This window comes from Mauremys mutica, chromosome 3 (assembly GCF_020497125.1).
Source record: "Mauremys mutica isolate MM-2020 ecotype Southern chromosome 3, ASM2049712v1, whole genome shotgun sequence".
In the NCBI taxonomy this organism is placed as follows: Eukaryota; Metazoa; Chordata; order Testudines; family Geoemydidae; genus Mauremys; species Mauremys mutica.
This window is the reverse complement of record NC_059074.1, coordinates 114,234,225-114,248,737: the sequence shown is the minus strand read 5'-3', so window position 1 is coordinate 114,248,737 and position 14,513 is coordinate 114,234,225. Positions and strand designations below refer to the sequence as shown.

The following is a 14,513-nucleotide window of genomic DNA, read 5'->3' as shown; positions in this document are numbered from 1 at the left end:
TAAGATTGGGCACCAGTGGTTTAGATAAACTGAGTCCCACCTCCTGAGGTGGGTACTGCTTGAGTCACGTAAGTTGAATACACAGCTGCATCTTCTTGAAGAAGAAGAAACGGTTACTTACTGTAAATGGTTCCTTGGGATGTGATGCAGACATGTATTCCACAATCCCCCACCCCATCCCTTCTGTATCAGAGTCTAGTCTCTGGGCATTCAGGTATGAATGAACTGAGAGGGTCGAGGTGGCATTGGCTCATATAGCCAAGGGAGGGGCTGTGGGCATGAGGTACCAGTGCTGCCTCCTTTGGGTAACGCTAGGCAAAATTCTTTGGCCTTGGTACGCTGGGTGTGCACTCACCCAAGTGGAATACACATCTGCATCACATCTTGAGGACACTCAGTTACACTAAGTAACCGTTCCTCATTTTCTGTATAAACCAGGGAGATGTTAACAAAAGTGCTTCAGATGATCACTTGTCACAGTGTCATTTGGGGCAAGTGGCAGGTTCTGAAGGTAGTAAGAGCTCAAATCAATTGGGCTTTTTGAGTTCAAAACAACTTCTTTCATTTCACCTGGAATCCAATTGTAGGGCATTGGTGGCTGTGTGGCCTTTTCCTAAGTTCAGTGCTAGTCATATAAAACAGGCTTTGCCTTTTTAAAAGTTGATATGAATACTTATAAAATCACAGCTTTTTTTAAAAAATTCCAGCTGTTTATCTTACCACTATTACAATGTGCTCGATAGCTTTACATCACACAGATTCAGAGGTCTCGAGCATTCAATTTTTCCAGTAACTCAAAATGCCTATTAAATAATTAGGTGAAGCACTGAGAGAAACCACCCCTTCAATTTGGTTGAAGGGTAAGGATTTTTTTTTAATGGACTGTCTGAGTACCCATATGAGTTGTGCTTCCTGACTTAATTTCTTGTATTTTTAGGGTTTAGACTACATAGATGACCTATTAATTTTATTCATCTTGGCTCCTATGAACGTGTATTTTTACTGGACATTATTCATCCTTATGATGAATTGACAGACTAGCTTCAAGGTGTTTTCATTAAAAAGCTTGCTACTGTGTTTATGTGGAGTACCACAAGGGGCTGTGCTGTATACTTTTGCACAGTGAAAAATCTGTATCAGCCTGGAAACCAAACAGTCATGTTTAAGTTAGATAATTTCTGTGTTTGGTTAGCTTTCCTTAATGATTTCATAAAATTTGTTTAACTCAGGCTTTCTGCAGATGCAAACTCTTCAACAGAAAACATATGTTTTTGCTGCAGGTAATGAATGAGAAACTTCAGCACTGCATGGAGCTGACAGACCTGATGCGAAATCACCTGAATGAAAAACGTGCCCTGCGCTTGGAATGGATGATAGTCATACTCATCACTATAGAGGTTAGTTTGGTGTTCAGTTGCCACGCTTTTATTAATCACTCTGCAGAAGAAAATTAAATAATGAAAATACTATGATGCAGGAGTCACCCACTGTTGCAGGTGTAAGCAGCTGTATATTTTACATGGCATGATGTGGAATTAGTTTATGCTTATGTAGCCTGTGTGTAGGAATAAGTCTTCAGTTTTGGTTATTTCATGTATCATCACTGAGTCTTTTCTTTTGGTTTGCAGCTATCAATAGTCCATCTCTTCAGATTATTTCGTTTACCTTTTACCTTTTTTGTAGTATTAAAAAGAACTTGTACTATGCAACTCCTTATTAATACTTGTATTCATTACTGTGCAGGTCATGTTTGAACTTGCCCGAGTAGTTTTCTGACCATGGCAGAAGCTAAGAACATCTGAGAAAAGTATGACAGGACCATATTCAGAACAGAAAAAAGTTCCTTGCTCCCACCTCTTTATTTTCTGTACACTTCTGGAAAATGCTGTAATTATCTTACTAAATAAATGTATTTATGTATAAATAAATGTACGTGTTCAAATAAACTGTAAACTTTGTGAATAAATCGTAAGTTAGGTTCAGCACTACTAGACAACTGATCTTTTGATATAACACTAATCTATAGAATTTATGCATTTTAAGTGAAGTTTCTGCAGTGAGTAGGAAATGCTGTGTGTCAATAAATGTCTCCAATGTGACATTAGTTTTGTCTCAGTCATCATGGAGGAGACTCACTCAGCCTGTTCTGGTCCATGGATACCAAAGTCCTTGATGCTGTCCCTGCTTCCTCTCCCCCTCCCCCCCCCCCCCTGATACTGAAGTGTTTGCTGCCTGCTCCCTTTGAGCACTGAAAATATATTGATACACCTACCCCCTCGTTTCCATTTTTGGTGAAAGCTTGTCTTCCTTTCACATTTTGTTGCTTGAAATGTCTAGGAGACATTCTGGATGTTTGATCTGTCAGACCTTCACCCCAGGAACCCACAACTGCAACAACTTCTGCTTAAGGAAGCCCTTGAGGCTAGATCCTTTGGATCCATTCAGACTTTGGTTCAAAGGTCTAAAGAGTCAGCCTCAGCCCCAGTGGTCTCTGTCAATTCCAAAGGGATCCAAGCAGCTGCAGCTGCAGCCCCTATCAGTCAAGCCCCTGAACGATACAAGGCTGAACCAAGAAGCGTGTGCCTTTGAACTAGAGCTGTCAATGCCTTTGGTTTCAGGTGCTGTGGCACTGAGGAAAAAGCACAGGAGCAAGACAACCAAAGTTAGCAGTGCTGGTTCCTTTGCATCAGAGCTATCATCCATAGAATTCTGATGGAGTTGTAGTTGCAAAGTGGAGACATGTTTCACCCCCAGCTTCAGTAATGAAAAAGATGAGCCCATGTATCATTGGATCCGATGTTGTCCAAATCTTCAGATCTGCTGTCATTTCCTGATCCAGTTTCTGTGTCAGTCTGGTTACCTCCTTGGTTCCAGAAAGTTGTTACTGTGGCAAGTAGTCCAAGTCCACCTTTTGGCTCTGGTCCGTGCTTTGGATCCAGGTTTGAAGCACACAGCACCTAAAGCAGGGGTTCTCAAACTGGGGGTCGGGACCCCTCAGGGGGTCACAAGGTTATTACCTGGGGGATCGCGAGCTGTCAGTCTCCACCCCAAACCCTGCTTTGCCTCCAGCATTTATAATGGTGTTAAATATATTAAAAAGTGTTTTTAATTTATTAGGGGGTCACATTCAAAGACTAGCTATGTGAAAGGGGTCACCAGTACAAAAGTTTGAGAACCAGTGGGGCATGTAGCCTCAGTTCCAGGGTAGTCGTCTTCATCTCCTGTTAGTAAGATGAGACCACATCCAGTTGCTGGATCTTCCCTGGAACACTTTCTGATTACCTCCTAGGATCCATACAGATTCTTCACACTGAGTTGGTTCTCCATACCTCTCTCTGGATCCATTTTCTGTGCTCAGTACACTCTCCAGACCTGGATCTCTCCAGGAGGAGGACAGAGGAAGAATACACCTCTACCTCGATATAACGTGACTCAATATAGCACGAATTTGGATATAATGAGGTAAAGCAGTGCTCCGGGGCGGGGCTGCACACTCCGGTGGATCAAAGCAAGTTCAATATAAGACGGTTTCACCTATAACACGGTAAGATTTTTTGGCTCCCGAGGACAGCATTATATCGAGGTAGAGGTGTACAAAGAACTGGAGCAAGGTTCGGACCACTCTTTGGGCCACCCCTGTCGGGATGGTCCTGACTCTCAGTTGTTGGGGAGACTGGCAGTCTTGGGGCCTTATTGGGGGCCACCTCAGGATCTCTTAACTTATCCTCCGCATGGGTGGAGAGGTGATGTTTCATCTGAAAAGCCCAAAGATCCTCAGGTCTGACTCCCGGATCCATTGATGCTACAATGATAGCTAATGCTCTTTCTGAGGATGATGAAATAGTGAACTCCTGTCTTTTAACAGGAGCATTTAGAGCAGGGGTTCTCCCAAGAAAATTTTTGGTGGCCTCAGAATGCAGCCACTAACCATTGCTCGTGGCCGCTCAACAGTTTTTCCTAAAATACTAAATTACCTTTAGGAAAAACAAATCACACATATACATGTCCGAATCATTGTAATTTATTTATGTAGGATTTTTTTTTTTGCAGTCTCAATAATAAAAATGTTATTTTCTCTGTTCTTTACTGGACCTAAACAGAATAGAAACAAATAATGTGTTTTGCATGTTCTTGTTTCTTTTGTTTTTTTGGTTGCTTATTTTTTTAAGACTTGCTAGCTAGTTAGGCTGTGGCCATCCGAAAAGCCTCCGGTGGCTACATGTGAGAAATGCTGATTTAGAAACTGACCTTGAGCCTGACCTATCACCAAATTAACATGCAGTGGCTTCAGCCTTCTCTCGTGGGGATGCTATGTAGTTCCACAATTTGATGGATCACATGGTGTACATTTTGAATCTCTCTTCGGTACTGGTGGAAGAAACTTCCCACCTGGTATTTGATATCCTCAATGCTACTGTCAATAGTAAAATGTCACTCCCCATCCTCGATGAGTTGTTACAGCCAGACAAATCCGTGTGGTCCAATCCCACATCTTGTCCATCTGTCTCTAAGAAGGCAAATTATACCAGATACTCTCTGAAGGGTTCTCTTATTTCAATACCCACCCTGTGCCCAATTCATTGCGGGTGACTGCTGCCAGCAACAAGGCAGGGTCTGAACAATCACACTCCATCCCAAATGATAAAGGGGGAAAAGATTGACTCCTTAGGGAGAAGGCATTCTCCTCTTCCTCTTCATCCATTGGTATCAGGGTGGCAAACTATCAGGCAGACATGGCCTATTACCAATTCCATGTATGGAGGAAAGTGTTGCTTTTTTTCCAGGAGTTGCCTAATGACAGAAGGTTGGCAAATGCCATCTTATTGGAGGGTCAGATTTTAACCAAACATGTCCTCAGGGCCTTCTTCAATGCTTCAGACTCTGCTGCTAGAGCATTGGTGTTGGCTGTGATCTTGAAGAGGCATGCCTGGCTTAGATCCTTCTCCTCAAGCTATGGACATTAGAAAGTAAGATGGAGGATCTCTCTTTTGAAGGGGAGGGTTTTTTTCAGTGAAAAGACTGACAATTTATTAGAAAAATTAAAGGCCACAAGATTGACAGCTCAATCTCTGGGATTGAGTCCATCTACTCAAAGAAGGCCCTTCACTCCCTTTTTCCGATACTAGATGCAGATCTACCCCCAACCTTTAGTGTTTCTACTTTTTGTCATGTCAAAAATGCCAACACCACCAATAGTCTGTAGTGTCTCAGAGCCATTGTAGAAAGAGGCCTTTCAAACAAGTTTCCAAATCCAAACAGCTCACTTCCTCGTCAGCTCCTTCACTCCAGAAAATTAAGCCTCAATTTTGACAAGCTGTTCAAGAGTCAGGAACCAACCAACCAGCACTTTTCTGCCTCTGCGTTTGGAGACAGGCTAGCCTACTTCATCAACACATAGAAACAGATTATATCAAACCAATGGGTCTTAGAGATCATGGGAAAAGGCTATGCTGTAGCATTTGAAAGACTGCTTTCTCCAAAATGCCCTTACCTGTCCTCTTCAGGGACTCTTCTCAGAAGAAGAAGTGGAGAAGTTGCTTCTGATAGGAGCAATCTAAGAGCTTCCTGCTTACTTCAGAGGTTTTACTCCTGATATTTTCTGGTAAAAAGGAAGGGTTGGGATAGTGGGCATTTTGGCTGATGCTACACATGAGGGAATTTAACAAGTACATCCAGAAGTTTTGGTTCTGTACACTGCTCTGGCCTCCCTAATCCCTTTGTTGTTGGTTCTGGATTGGTTCATGACCATCTAAAGGATGTGTATTTCCATATCCCAATTTGCCAAAATCATCAAAAGTAACTTTGATTCATGGTGGCTGGGCACCATTTCTAATACCAGGTGCTTCCCTTTGGCCTTTCCCCAGCAGCCAGGGTATTTAAAAAATGCCTCTCTGTGGTAGCGATGTAGCTGCATAATCAGGGTATTTTTGTTTACACTTATTGACTGCTGCAGGCCACTGTACACAAGGACCCGTTGAGCTACATGGTCACCATAATCAATCTTTTCTCAGACCTAGCCTTTTTTCTCAACCTTCCAAAGTCAATCAAAAGGATTCCTTTTATAGGCGCCATATTGAATTCAGTAAAAGGGAGAGCTTTTCTGCCAAAGGAGAGATTTCTCAAAGTGAGGCAATGTCTATTAAAGACTCAAAGTTGCCCTACACTGAGGGTAAGAGTCGTCTTGTGGATCTCATGGGGTACATGGCAGCCACTACTTATGTGACAGCCCAGCTAACCATGAGACTTATACAGCAATGGATGGCCCAGCATGTCTACACTCCAGATTGGGACAGTCTTCAGTTATTGATCACCATGTCTCAGAACGTTATAATCTCGCTACACTAGTGGTCAAGCAGGAAGAACATGCAATTTGGCTCATCAGAGACAGCGCCTACATGCACAGATGGTCCCTGAAGGATCAGTTGGATCAGACCATATTTTTCAGAGGGGTTGAAAAACTGTGGACTGTTCACAATGAAGTTCAACAGAAAGTGTCATTGTTTATCTTCCAGAGCAGGCTTGGACAGTCTATCTCTAACAGATACTATCCTGCTGCAATGGGGGGAGAGTCTGATGTACAGCTTTCCTTCTTTTCCCTTGAGACAGAAGGTGATAAGGAAGATACATCAGGGCAGGGCAAGGATGCTATTCATTGCTCTGCTGTGACCACATCAACAGTGGCTTACTGATATCCAGCTATCCAGCAGTATCTTTATGCTCCTCCTCTCTCTCCATCTCTCGTGTCCCAGGAGGGGGGACTCTTCCTCACCTGATGGCATGAGCAACTAGACTTTGACTCTGCACTTGAGTAGTCATCTTTCTCTGTATGCAGGCCATACTAGTTAATTCTAGATAGTAGCAGTTTCTAGTTGACTGTTTTCTAAAGTAGTCCAGATTGCAGGCATGGATGCAGAGGAAGTCTGATTCTCCTATAGTTGCCTCCATTCCTTGTGTTCTGGAATACTTAGAGAACCCCTGGTTTTTAGGTGAGTTAATTCATCTTTAAATGTCCGTTTGACAGCCCTCGCTGCCTATCATACATTACTTGATGGTAGATTGCTGTTTGTTCATGTCTTGGTTGCAAAGTTTATGAAAGGTTTAACAAAAGTGTATCTTCATGTTAGATGCTCTGTCCCTTCTTGGAACCCACAATTTGGTTTTGACCACATTGGAAAAATCTCCGAGCCAGCAGTTGAGTGTTTAATCATCTCTCTAATCTAATCTATCTATCAAAACAGCCCTCATTATTGTTATTACATCAGCCAGGAGAGTGAGTAAACAGAATGCACTAATGGCTGATCCACCTTTTACTTTTTTTCATAAGGACAAGGTCCTTAGACCTGATCCTTGGTTCATACCGAAGGTGGTGTCTGATTTTCTCATTAGTCTATTAATTTACCACTTTTCCCCCTTAACCACATTCTAATAAAGGAGAATCTGTTCTCTATACATTGTATGCTAGAAGGGCTGTTGCCTATTGTTTTAACAGAACTAAGAGTTTTTGTAAAACATCTAAACTGTTAGTTTTGTATGCTAAAACCACCACGCGGCACACAGTTTCTTCCCAGACTATTTTCTGGTGGATTAAGCGAAGTATTGGTCAGTGTTACAGGCTAGCAAAAGTTTGTGTACATGCTTCAATTGGACCACATTCCTGTAGAGCTGTACCTACCTCCTTCACTAGTGTGAGGCAGATACCACTTGCTAAGATCTGCAGAGTTTTAACCTGGACTTTGGTACACACATTCAGCAAGCACTATGCTCTGCATTTGGCTTTTAGAGCGGGCACAAGGAGGTGCTTTATTCAGCTAGGACTGTGTCCCTAGCCTCTGTTTGCCAGAAGCTGGGAAGGAGCGATGGGCTGGATCACTTGATGATTACCTGTTTTCATTCCCTCTGGGGCACTGGCCCTGTCGGAAGACAGGATACTGGGCTAGATGGACCTTTGATCTGATCCCGTAGGGCCATTCTTATGTTCTAGGACTCTTTCTTCCTCTAGGTTAGTTTCAGCACTGCTTATCAATCTTTCCCACGAGTCCTGTAACTGGACTCCAACCTGTCTCTGCATCTTCACACTTCCCATCTCTCCTCCTCTAGTGCATGTTCTTGAGTCTGGCATGGTGGTGGAAAAAACGGATGTTGGAGGGCACTATCGCTCCCTATTTAGCCTTGCCCGCAGTACAACGGGGTGGGAGGGGCAGGGGTACTAGCTGACATTGCTAGAATTGGGTTCTACCACAAGGTGGTGTAGTATCCCTTAAATGTGAATATGCAGAACCATCTTGAAGAACTCCAGTTACAGATAATTAACCTTCACTTTTCCTTTCTGGCTCTTCAATCTGCAAATCACCATCTCCAAAACACTGCTATGATTCCTTCATTTTGCCTCTACTGAATCTTTTTATGGGGTCTTTTCATTAATTTAGTCTGCCTAAAGCCCTACTATCTAAATCGGTATTGAGAATTCACAGGCATAATCCTATTCCAGATAGTGGGATCATATCACCTTAGATTTACCAGCATTTTTAAACCTAAAGTTATCCTCATTTACTGAATTATCCCTATCCCATTTTTAATCTTTACCCATGCTTGTTTACTCATTCCGTCTCTTGACTTCTTGCTACCATACATATGCTGGTGTGAAACAAGTCTTCTGGGAACTGGACTGAAATTAATTCTTTCCACATAACCCATCCAACTACTATCGACTAATAAAAGTTTGGGGCAGGACTAAATTTAGGCTGGAATCAAACTGATAAAAACTACTGTGAAAAGCACTCTTTTGCAATCTTCTATGCTCTCTCTAAAGCAGTGTTTCTTAACGTGGGTGTGGGCTTCTCTGGGAGGGTGCCAGGCTAGTCCAAGGGGCAGGGAAAGCTGTATGACATTAGATCCACCCTTCTGCCCTACTAAGAATATACTCCCATGGGTTCCAGTTAAGCCACTGGCGTCCCTGCCTTCTGGGAAGTTTTTCTATCCTATCCCCTTTGCACAACAGTACAGTAGTCACCCACTCACAGTGAATATGCAGTAGTTTTAATGTAATTTTCTGTTTTGTTAAAAAAACAAAAATTGAAGAAAAAATATTATATGGAACCATATTAAACTCTTACATGGGTCATCAGCAAGATTCAGATTTTTAGCTGCACAAGCACATCCTCTGCTACTTGAACTAAGGGAGTAATAGGAAGCGCTTATCTTCTGTATAGCTCTTCCACTAGAAAGGAGGGGACACACCTTGCCAGTTAATTTCACAGCTAGCTGCTAGAGAACACAGGAATGAGAAAATTTGGGATTCCTGGGTTCCATTCCAGGCTTTGAAGGGAAGTGTCTACTGGTTACAGATCATTCCTGCCTCTGCTGTCCCCCTCAGCTCTTGTTCCCATCCTACCTGCCCTATCCTTTTCCTGCTCCCATCTTCTTCTGTCCTTATCTTCCCTCACTTCTGCCCTTCCCCAACTCCTGCTCCCCTGTCAATCTTCTCCCACAGCACCTCTGTGCTCCTATCCTCCCTCACTCCCACCCACCCCCTTAGCTGCATCTCTCCTATCTTCTGCTCGTTCACGGCCCTGCATCTTTCCCCTCCTTCTGCTCCTTCCCCTATGCCCCTCCACATTGCGGGAGGACCAGCAGGGATAGCACTGAGAACTCAGAAAATACAGTCTACCTTTCCTCAATTTCTGTGCCCAGCACCACAGGAGCCCCCAAGATTCATTACTAAAGAATGACAGATTGTGATGAGAGAAGTACAAACTAAACTAGAAACTTGATCATAAAAAAATTTAAATAGGAGATTTCCACACAATCAGCAAGGATGCTGAGATCTCTTCTGAAGAAAACATACACATAAAAGAAAAAATCTACAGTGTAACCTACACAAACACCATCTATATATGTGCAACCACTCTAAAATTATTCCAGAAATCTCCAGAATATTTTTTAGGAAGCAACCAATTTTTGCTGGTCTTTGGAGTATGAGATTATTATTTTATTATTTCACACTTTTCTTCTCTAAGAATTAAGACTGTGCACACAACCCCAGTGGCTAACCTTTACAAGTTGAAAATTTCCATCATGCAAGTTCTCTTACAAGAGCTCATTAAGAAGTTGAATTGACACCACCAAATTTTAAAAAATCACTTTGTTTTTTTCCCCCACCGTGTTGTTATAAGAAACTGAAAATTGCCTGTAAAAGATTAAACTGGTTTCTTCAGTTTACTTTAGGCTTTTGATAGTTCTCTTCCAGAGATGTTCAGTGTTTCCTCTGTTGTTTATGTGGCTCTTTCAAAGAGCAACTGGGCAGGAACAATTTGATTGTAAAATGATAGCAATTGGCAAGTATAATACCTGAAAGTACTTTGTTTTTAAATACTAACTAGATTTCAAGTAGCTGTTGACCAGTTAAGCACTCAAACTGGTTTTGCACATGCACAGTATCCCATTAATTTTAAATGTATGATACAATTTGGAGGAAACTGCAATACTGTAAATACTTATCAATGCTATTCAGCTAAGCAGGTGTGATTTTGTGCTTTTTCCACTGAAGAGTTCAGTACTTGCATAAGCTTTTAACCATACAAGTATGGAAGCACTCAGTAAAGGCAGTAGTATTTTTTTTAGTATATTAATTTGTTCCCTCTCTTACAAGAAGTATACAATCATTCACATTGATGTATAATATAGTAGCTCTCTGAAAAATGTCATAGTCAGGAGTGCACAGTCATATTCTGAGTTTGAGTACAGTAAGAGAAAGTTGGGCTCAAATATGAAGCTAACTGGGAAGGAGGCTGAATCTGGAGATGGGAGACCTGCATTCCAATTCTCCAGTCTTCCACTTGACACAGGATATAGGAGAGGTGGTTTAAGCTACTTCTGTACTTGATGTATTCTCAGATTCAGGTACTCTGGCTGCAACAGCCACATAGGCTGTTACATTCCAGTAACACTTTCAAGGGAAGGAGGAAAGATGCCAACACCTTTCCATTATTACCTGGAAATACACAAGCTACAATCTACACAGAACTACTACCACTCATCACCTAGGATAAGTACGAAATCCACTTGCTTCTAATGGGCCAGGGTTTATTGTTGAAAGAGATACAACTGTCCTGTCTGAGTGGAAAAGAAATATTGTGAACAGCAGGAAGGCAAGTGGTTATTCAGGGCACTGACTCTATTTTAGGTTTAAATGGTGCCAGACATCTCTTGAGGTACCCCTGGAAACAATAATTAGCATCAGTCAGCCTGAACTGGATTAAAGTCAATAGGCCCATCAGATTCTAGACACCCCACAGCAGGCTCAAGGCTGGCACTGAGAGCTGTGCTGTAGTCTCTTAGTTTAGTGTTAGTACTAATTATTACATTTACCAAAAATAAAAAATTAACTTGAGGGGTTTGGGTGTCTAGTCCAGGCTTCTCCCACTGCTAAATTGAATTCTTACTTGCATGCATTGACGATGGGATTAACGTGCATCTTCATCATCCCACCAGCACCTGTACCATCATTGGTGTCCACTCATCTAAATCATAGTATGCAGTACTTGTAATATAACTTTTATCTGGGTGCAGGATACTTGGCAGGACAGAATAAGGTCTACTGTTATGATCAGGTTGGAGCCTGTAGCCCAGGGGTAGGCAACCAGTGGCACTCACACTGCCTGGGTCCTGGCCACCAGTCCAGGGGGCTCTGCATTTTAATTTAATTTTAAATGAAGCTTCTTAAACATTTTAAAAATCTTATTTACTTTACATACAACAATGGTTTAGTTATATATTATAGACTTATAGAAAGAGACCTTCTAAAAATGTTAAAATGTATTACTGGAACACGAAACCTTAAATTAGAGTGAATAAATGTCGACACACCACTTCTGAAAGGTTGCCGACCCCTCCTGTAGCCCATAGTCACATGAATAGTCATTTCTGTACTCAAATAAGTAAGATTGCAGGATCAGGCCAGTATTTTAGTCAGTTTGATTGTGCCTGTCAAAAGTCGTACAAGGAAAGTAAAACCATTTTATTCATCTAGTATTCAGTGACGAAGGGGAAGAAATCTGCTTTTAGAAATACCATATGGCTCCGAATCAAATGGGAATCTTTCCATTGACTGATGGGCTTTGATCAGACCGAGGGTCATTTTACATCAAGATGTCAGATTACTATTGATTTAGAAAATGTTATGAACTGAAGTTTACAGTGGTTTATAACCTGTTGATGAAATTCTGACTATTAAATACAATTATTTACATTTTCCTCCAGCTTTAGAGCTTGATTCTCCTTCTCTTATGCTGATGTGAATGAGTAACTCAATGGAAGCCACGGGAGTAACACCAGTATAAAACTGTTTAAATATGACACTCAAAGCCCTAGCCTTCAATTATCAAATAGAAAGCTTGCCAGAAACATATTTGTTTTCCTCTTATGAGGAGCCCATTCAGAGAATTATCTATAATTATTTCACTTTAAAATTATGATGGTTTTGTTGTTCTCAGTGAGAGTAGCATCTCTCTGTTGTGTGAACTCCCTAACTTAGTTTATATTTCAAATAGTCAAATCAAGTATGAAGCACTGTCAAAAAGAGCACAGACCATTCTAGCAAGTAGGTCAGAAATGTTCCCATTTATTAATTAAATATGTGCTGTAGAAGCTTCTTTAAATCACACATTCATTCATGGAATTGAACTCAAAGCTGTTGCAGTCAACTACATACATACAGCTAGGGACATGATACAGTACTCTGTTTATGCACAATACCAGAACATTAGTACATGTTACAGACTACCAACTTTGAGTTTGGTGAGCAGAAAACCAACTGAAATAATTGTTTTTTCTAAACTTAATATAAAGTCTGATTTAAGATTTGTTTTATAATTCAGATTTTAAAATTATTTAAATTCTTATGGGCTAGATTCTATGGATCCAACCTGAGCACACCCCTGCATACATGCAGAGACCCACTGACTTTAGTGGGACTTCACACAAGCTTAGAGACACATCTTGACAGATTCATTTGCAGGATCAAGCCCTCCATCAATTTAGTGCTTGCAAAATGTGATGACAGACAGCCCAGAAAACTGCAGTTGCTTACTGTGTCTCAATCATGACTGGCTCTACAGGTGAAAAGTTTGTTTATTCTCCATTATTTGTGCACCACGTGGCCTTTTTTTACGTAGACTGCAAAAGAGTACTTAGTAATGAGAACACCTATCCCCTAAGAACTGGGCTGAGACAAGTAAGTTCACCCACCATGCTACTTAACAGCCATCAGAAAATTCTCTTTACTCCATAACATGGATCAAATTCAAACAGTTGACACGGTATTATATCCTACTCCTGTCAAATGGGAAAACTTCCTCTGATTTTAATGACATCAGGACAAGCCCCCTAGAGGGTAAAGCTTTATAACTAGTGCTGGTCAAAGATTTTTCCACCAAATTGTTTTAATGGAAAATTTGGATTTTTAACTAACTGAAATTTTTTGGTGAAAAGTGTTTGCTTTCTGCCTTAAAACTTTTGATTTTTCATCCAAAAAACCTGAAATTTTCAGCAGAAAAATCTATTTTCTGACCAGCTCTATTCGTAACATACACACACAAGTATTAAAGTTCAGGTCTGGACTTGGAGACTACAGAAGTACAGCAAAGAAAAATACATGTAGACAGCTGAGAAGGTGGGAAACTTCCATTTCTCAGATGACTCCCCCCCGCTCTTTCCAAAAGGGAAAGCCCACCCTCAATTCACATTAATGTCTATGGCCAATTCCAAAGTATTGAAATTTGTAAATAAATAAACAAACAATTCAAAGACCAAGGATCACATCAAACATCAATGTATTATGTTCAAATTTATTTATGCTACTTTGTAATACACAAGTGTTCTGCACAATATATCAAATCTTAGTAAGATGAGGTCTCACTCCAGTACTGCCTCTCCCTTCCCTCCCACTACAAGAAACGGGCATAGTCACAAGTGTAAAAGCTGCAGAGCAAACTTTTATGAGATTTTCTAAACTTTTAAAACTAGAAGTATTTTAAAAGTACAGGCAAAGAGTATGAAGAACTAAGACATTCTAACTGCATTTATACTTGAGAAATGTTTTAACTTAATATTTTAGACTGCAGAGTTTATGTATTATGTATTTGATAGTCCTATAAAACACAAAACCTGTGTTACCTAAATTAACCTCTTAGGGTATGTCTACATAGCAGTTAAACACCCAAGGGTGGCCTGTGTCAGCTGACTTAGGCTTGCAGGGCTCAGGCTGTAGAGCTATAAAATTGTACTGTAGACATTTGGGCTCAGGCTGGAGTCCTGGCTTTTGGACCCTTCCCCCTAGCGGGGTCCGAGCTTGGACTCCAGCCCCAAGCCTGACCCGCATGTCTTCCCCCCACCCCAAAATCCTAGGGTAGGTCTCCTTCAGGCTGCCACCACTCGGTCGATTACGTGGGCCGAGACACCCCTATATTCCCCCTCCCACTCCCCTTTCCAGAGACGTTCCCTGGGGAAATACAGAT

At 41.3% G+C, this 14,513-nt stretch overlaps 1 protein-coding gene across 7 annotated transcripts in view; it reads left to right on the top strand.

Moving 5' to 3' along the window:
* Positions 1 to 1,924, top strand: part of RMND1 (required for meiotic nuclear division 1 homolog) — a 46,623-nt gene extending 44,699 nt beyond the window's left edge. For 6 of the 7 annotated variants that reach the window (XR_006578019.1, XR_006578018.1, XR_006578017.1 and 3 more), the window contains 2 exons: positions 1,281 to 1,397; positions 1,744 to 1,763. Coding sequence is in view for 1 of the 7 variants with exons in the window: in XM_045009582.1 (XP_044865517.1) it covers positions 1,281 to 1,397; positions 1,744 to 1,776 (150 nt within the window). In the remaining 6 variants the exon portion in view is untranslated. Of the gene's footprint in view, positions 1 to 1,280; positions 1,398 to 1,743 lie in introns of all 7 variants that reach the window. The other variant, XM_045009582.1, reaches the window with a different exon arrangement.
* Positions 1,925 to 14,513: the final 12,589 nt, after the last annotated feature.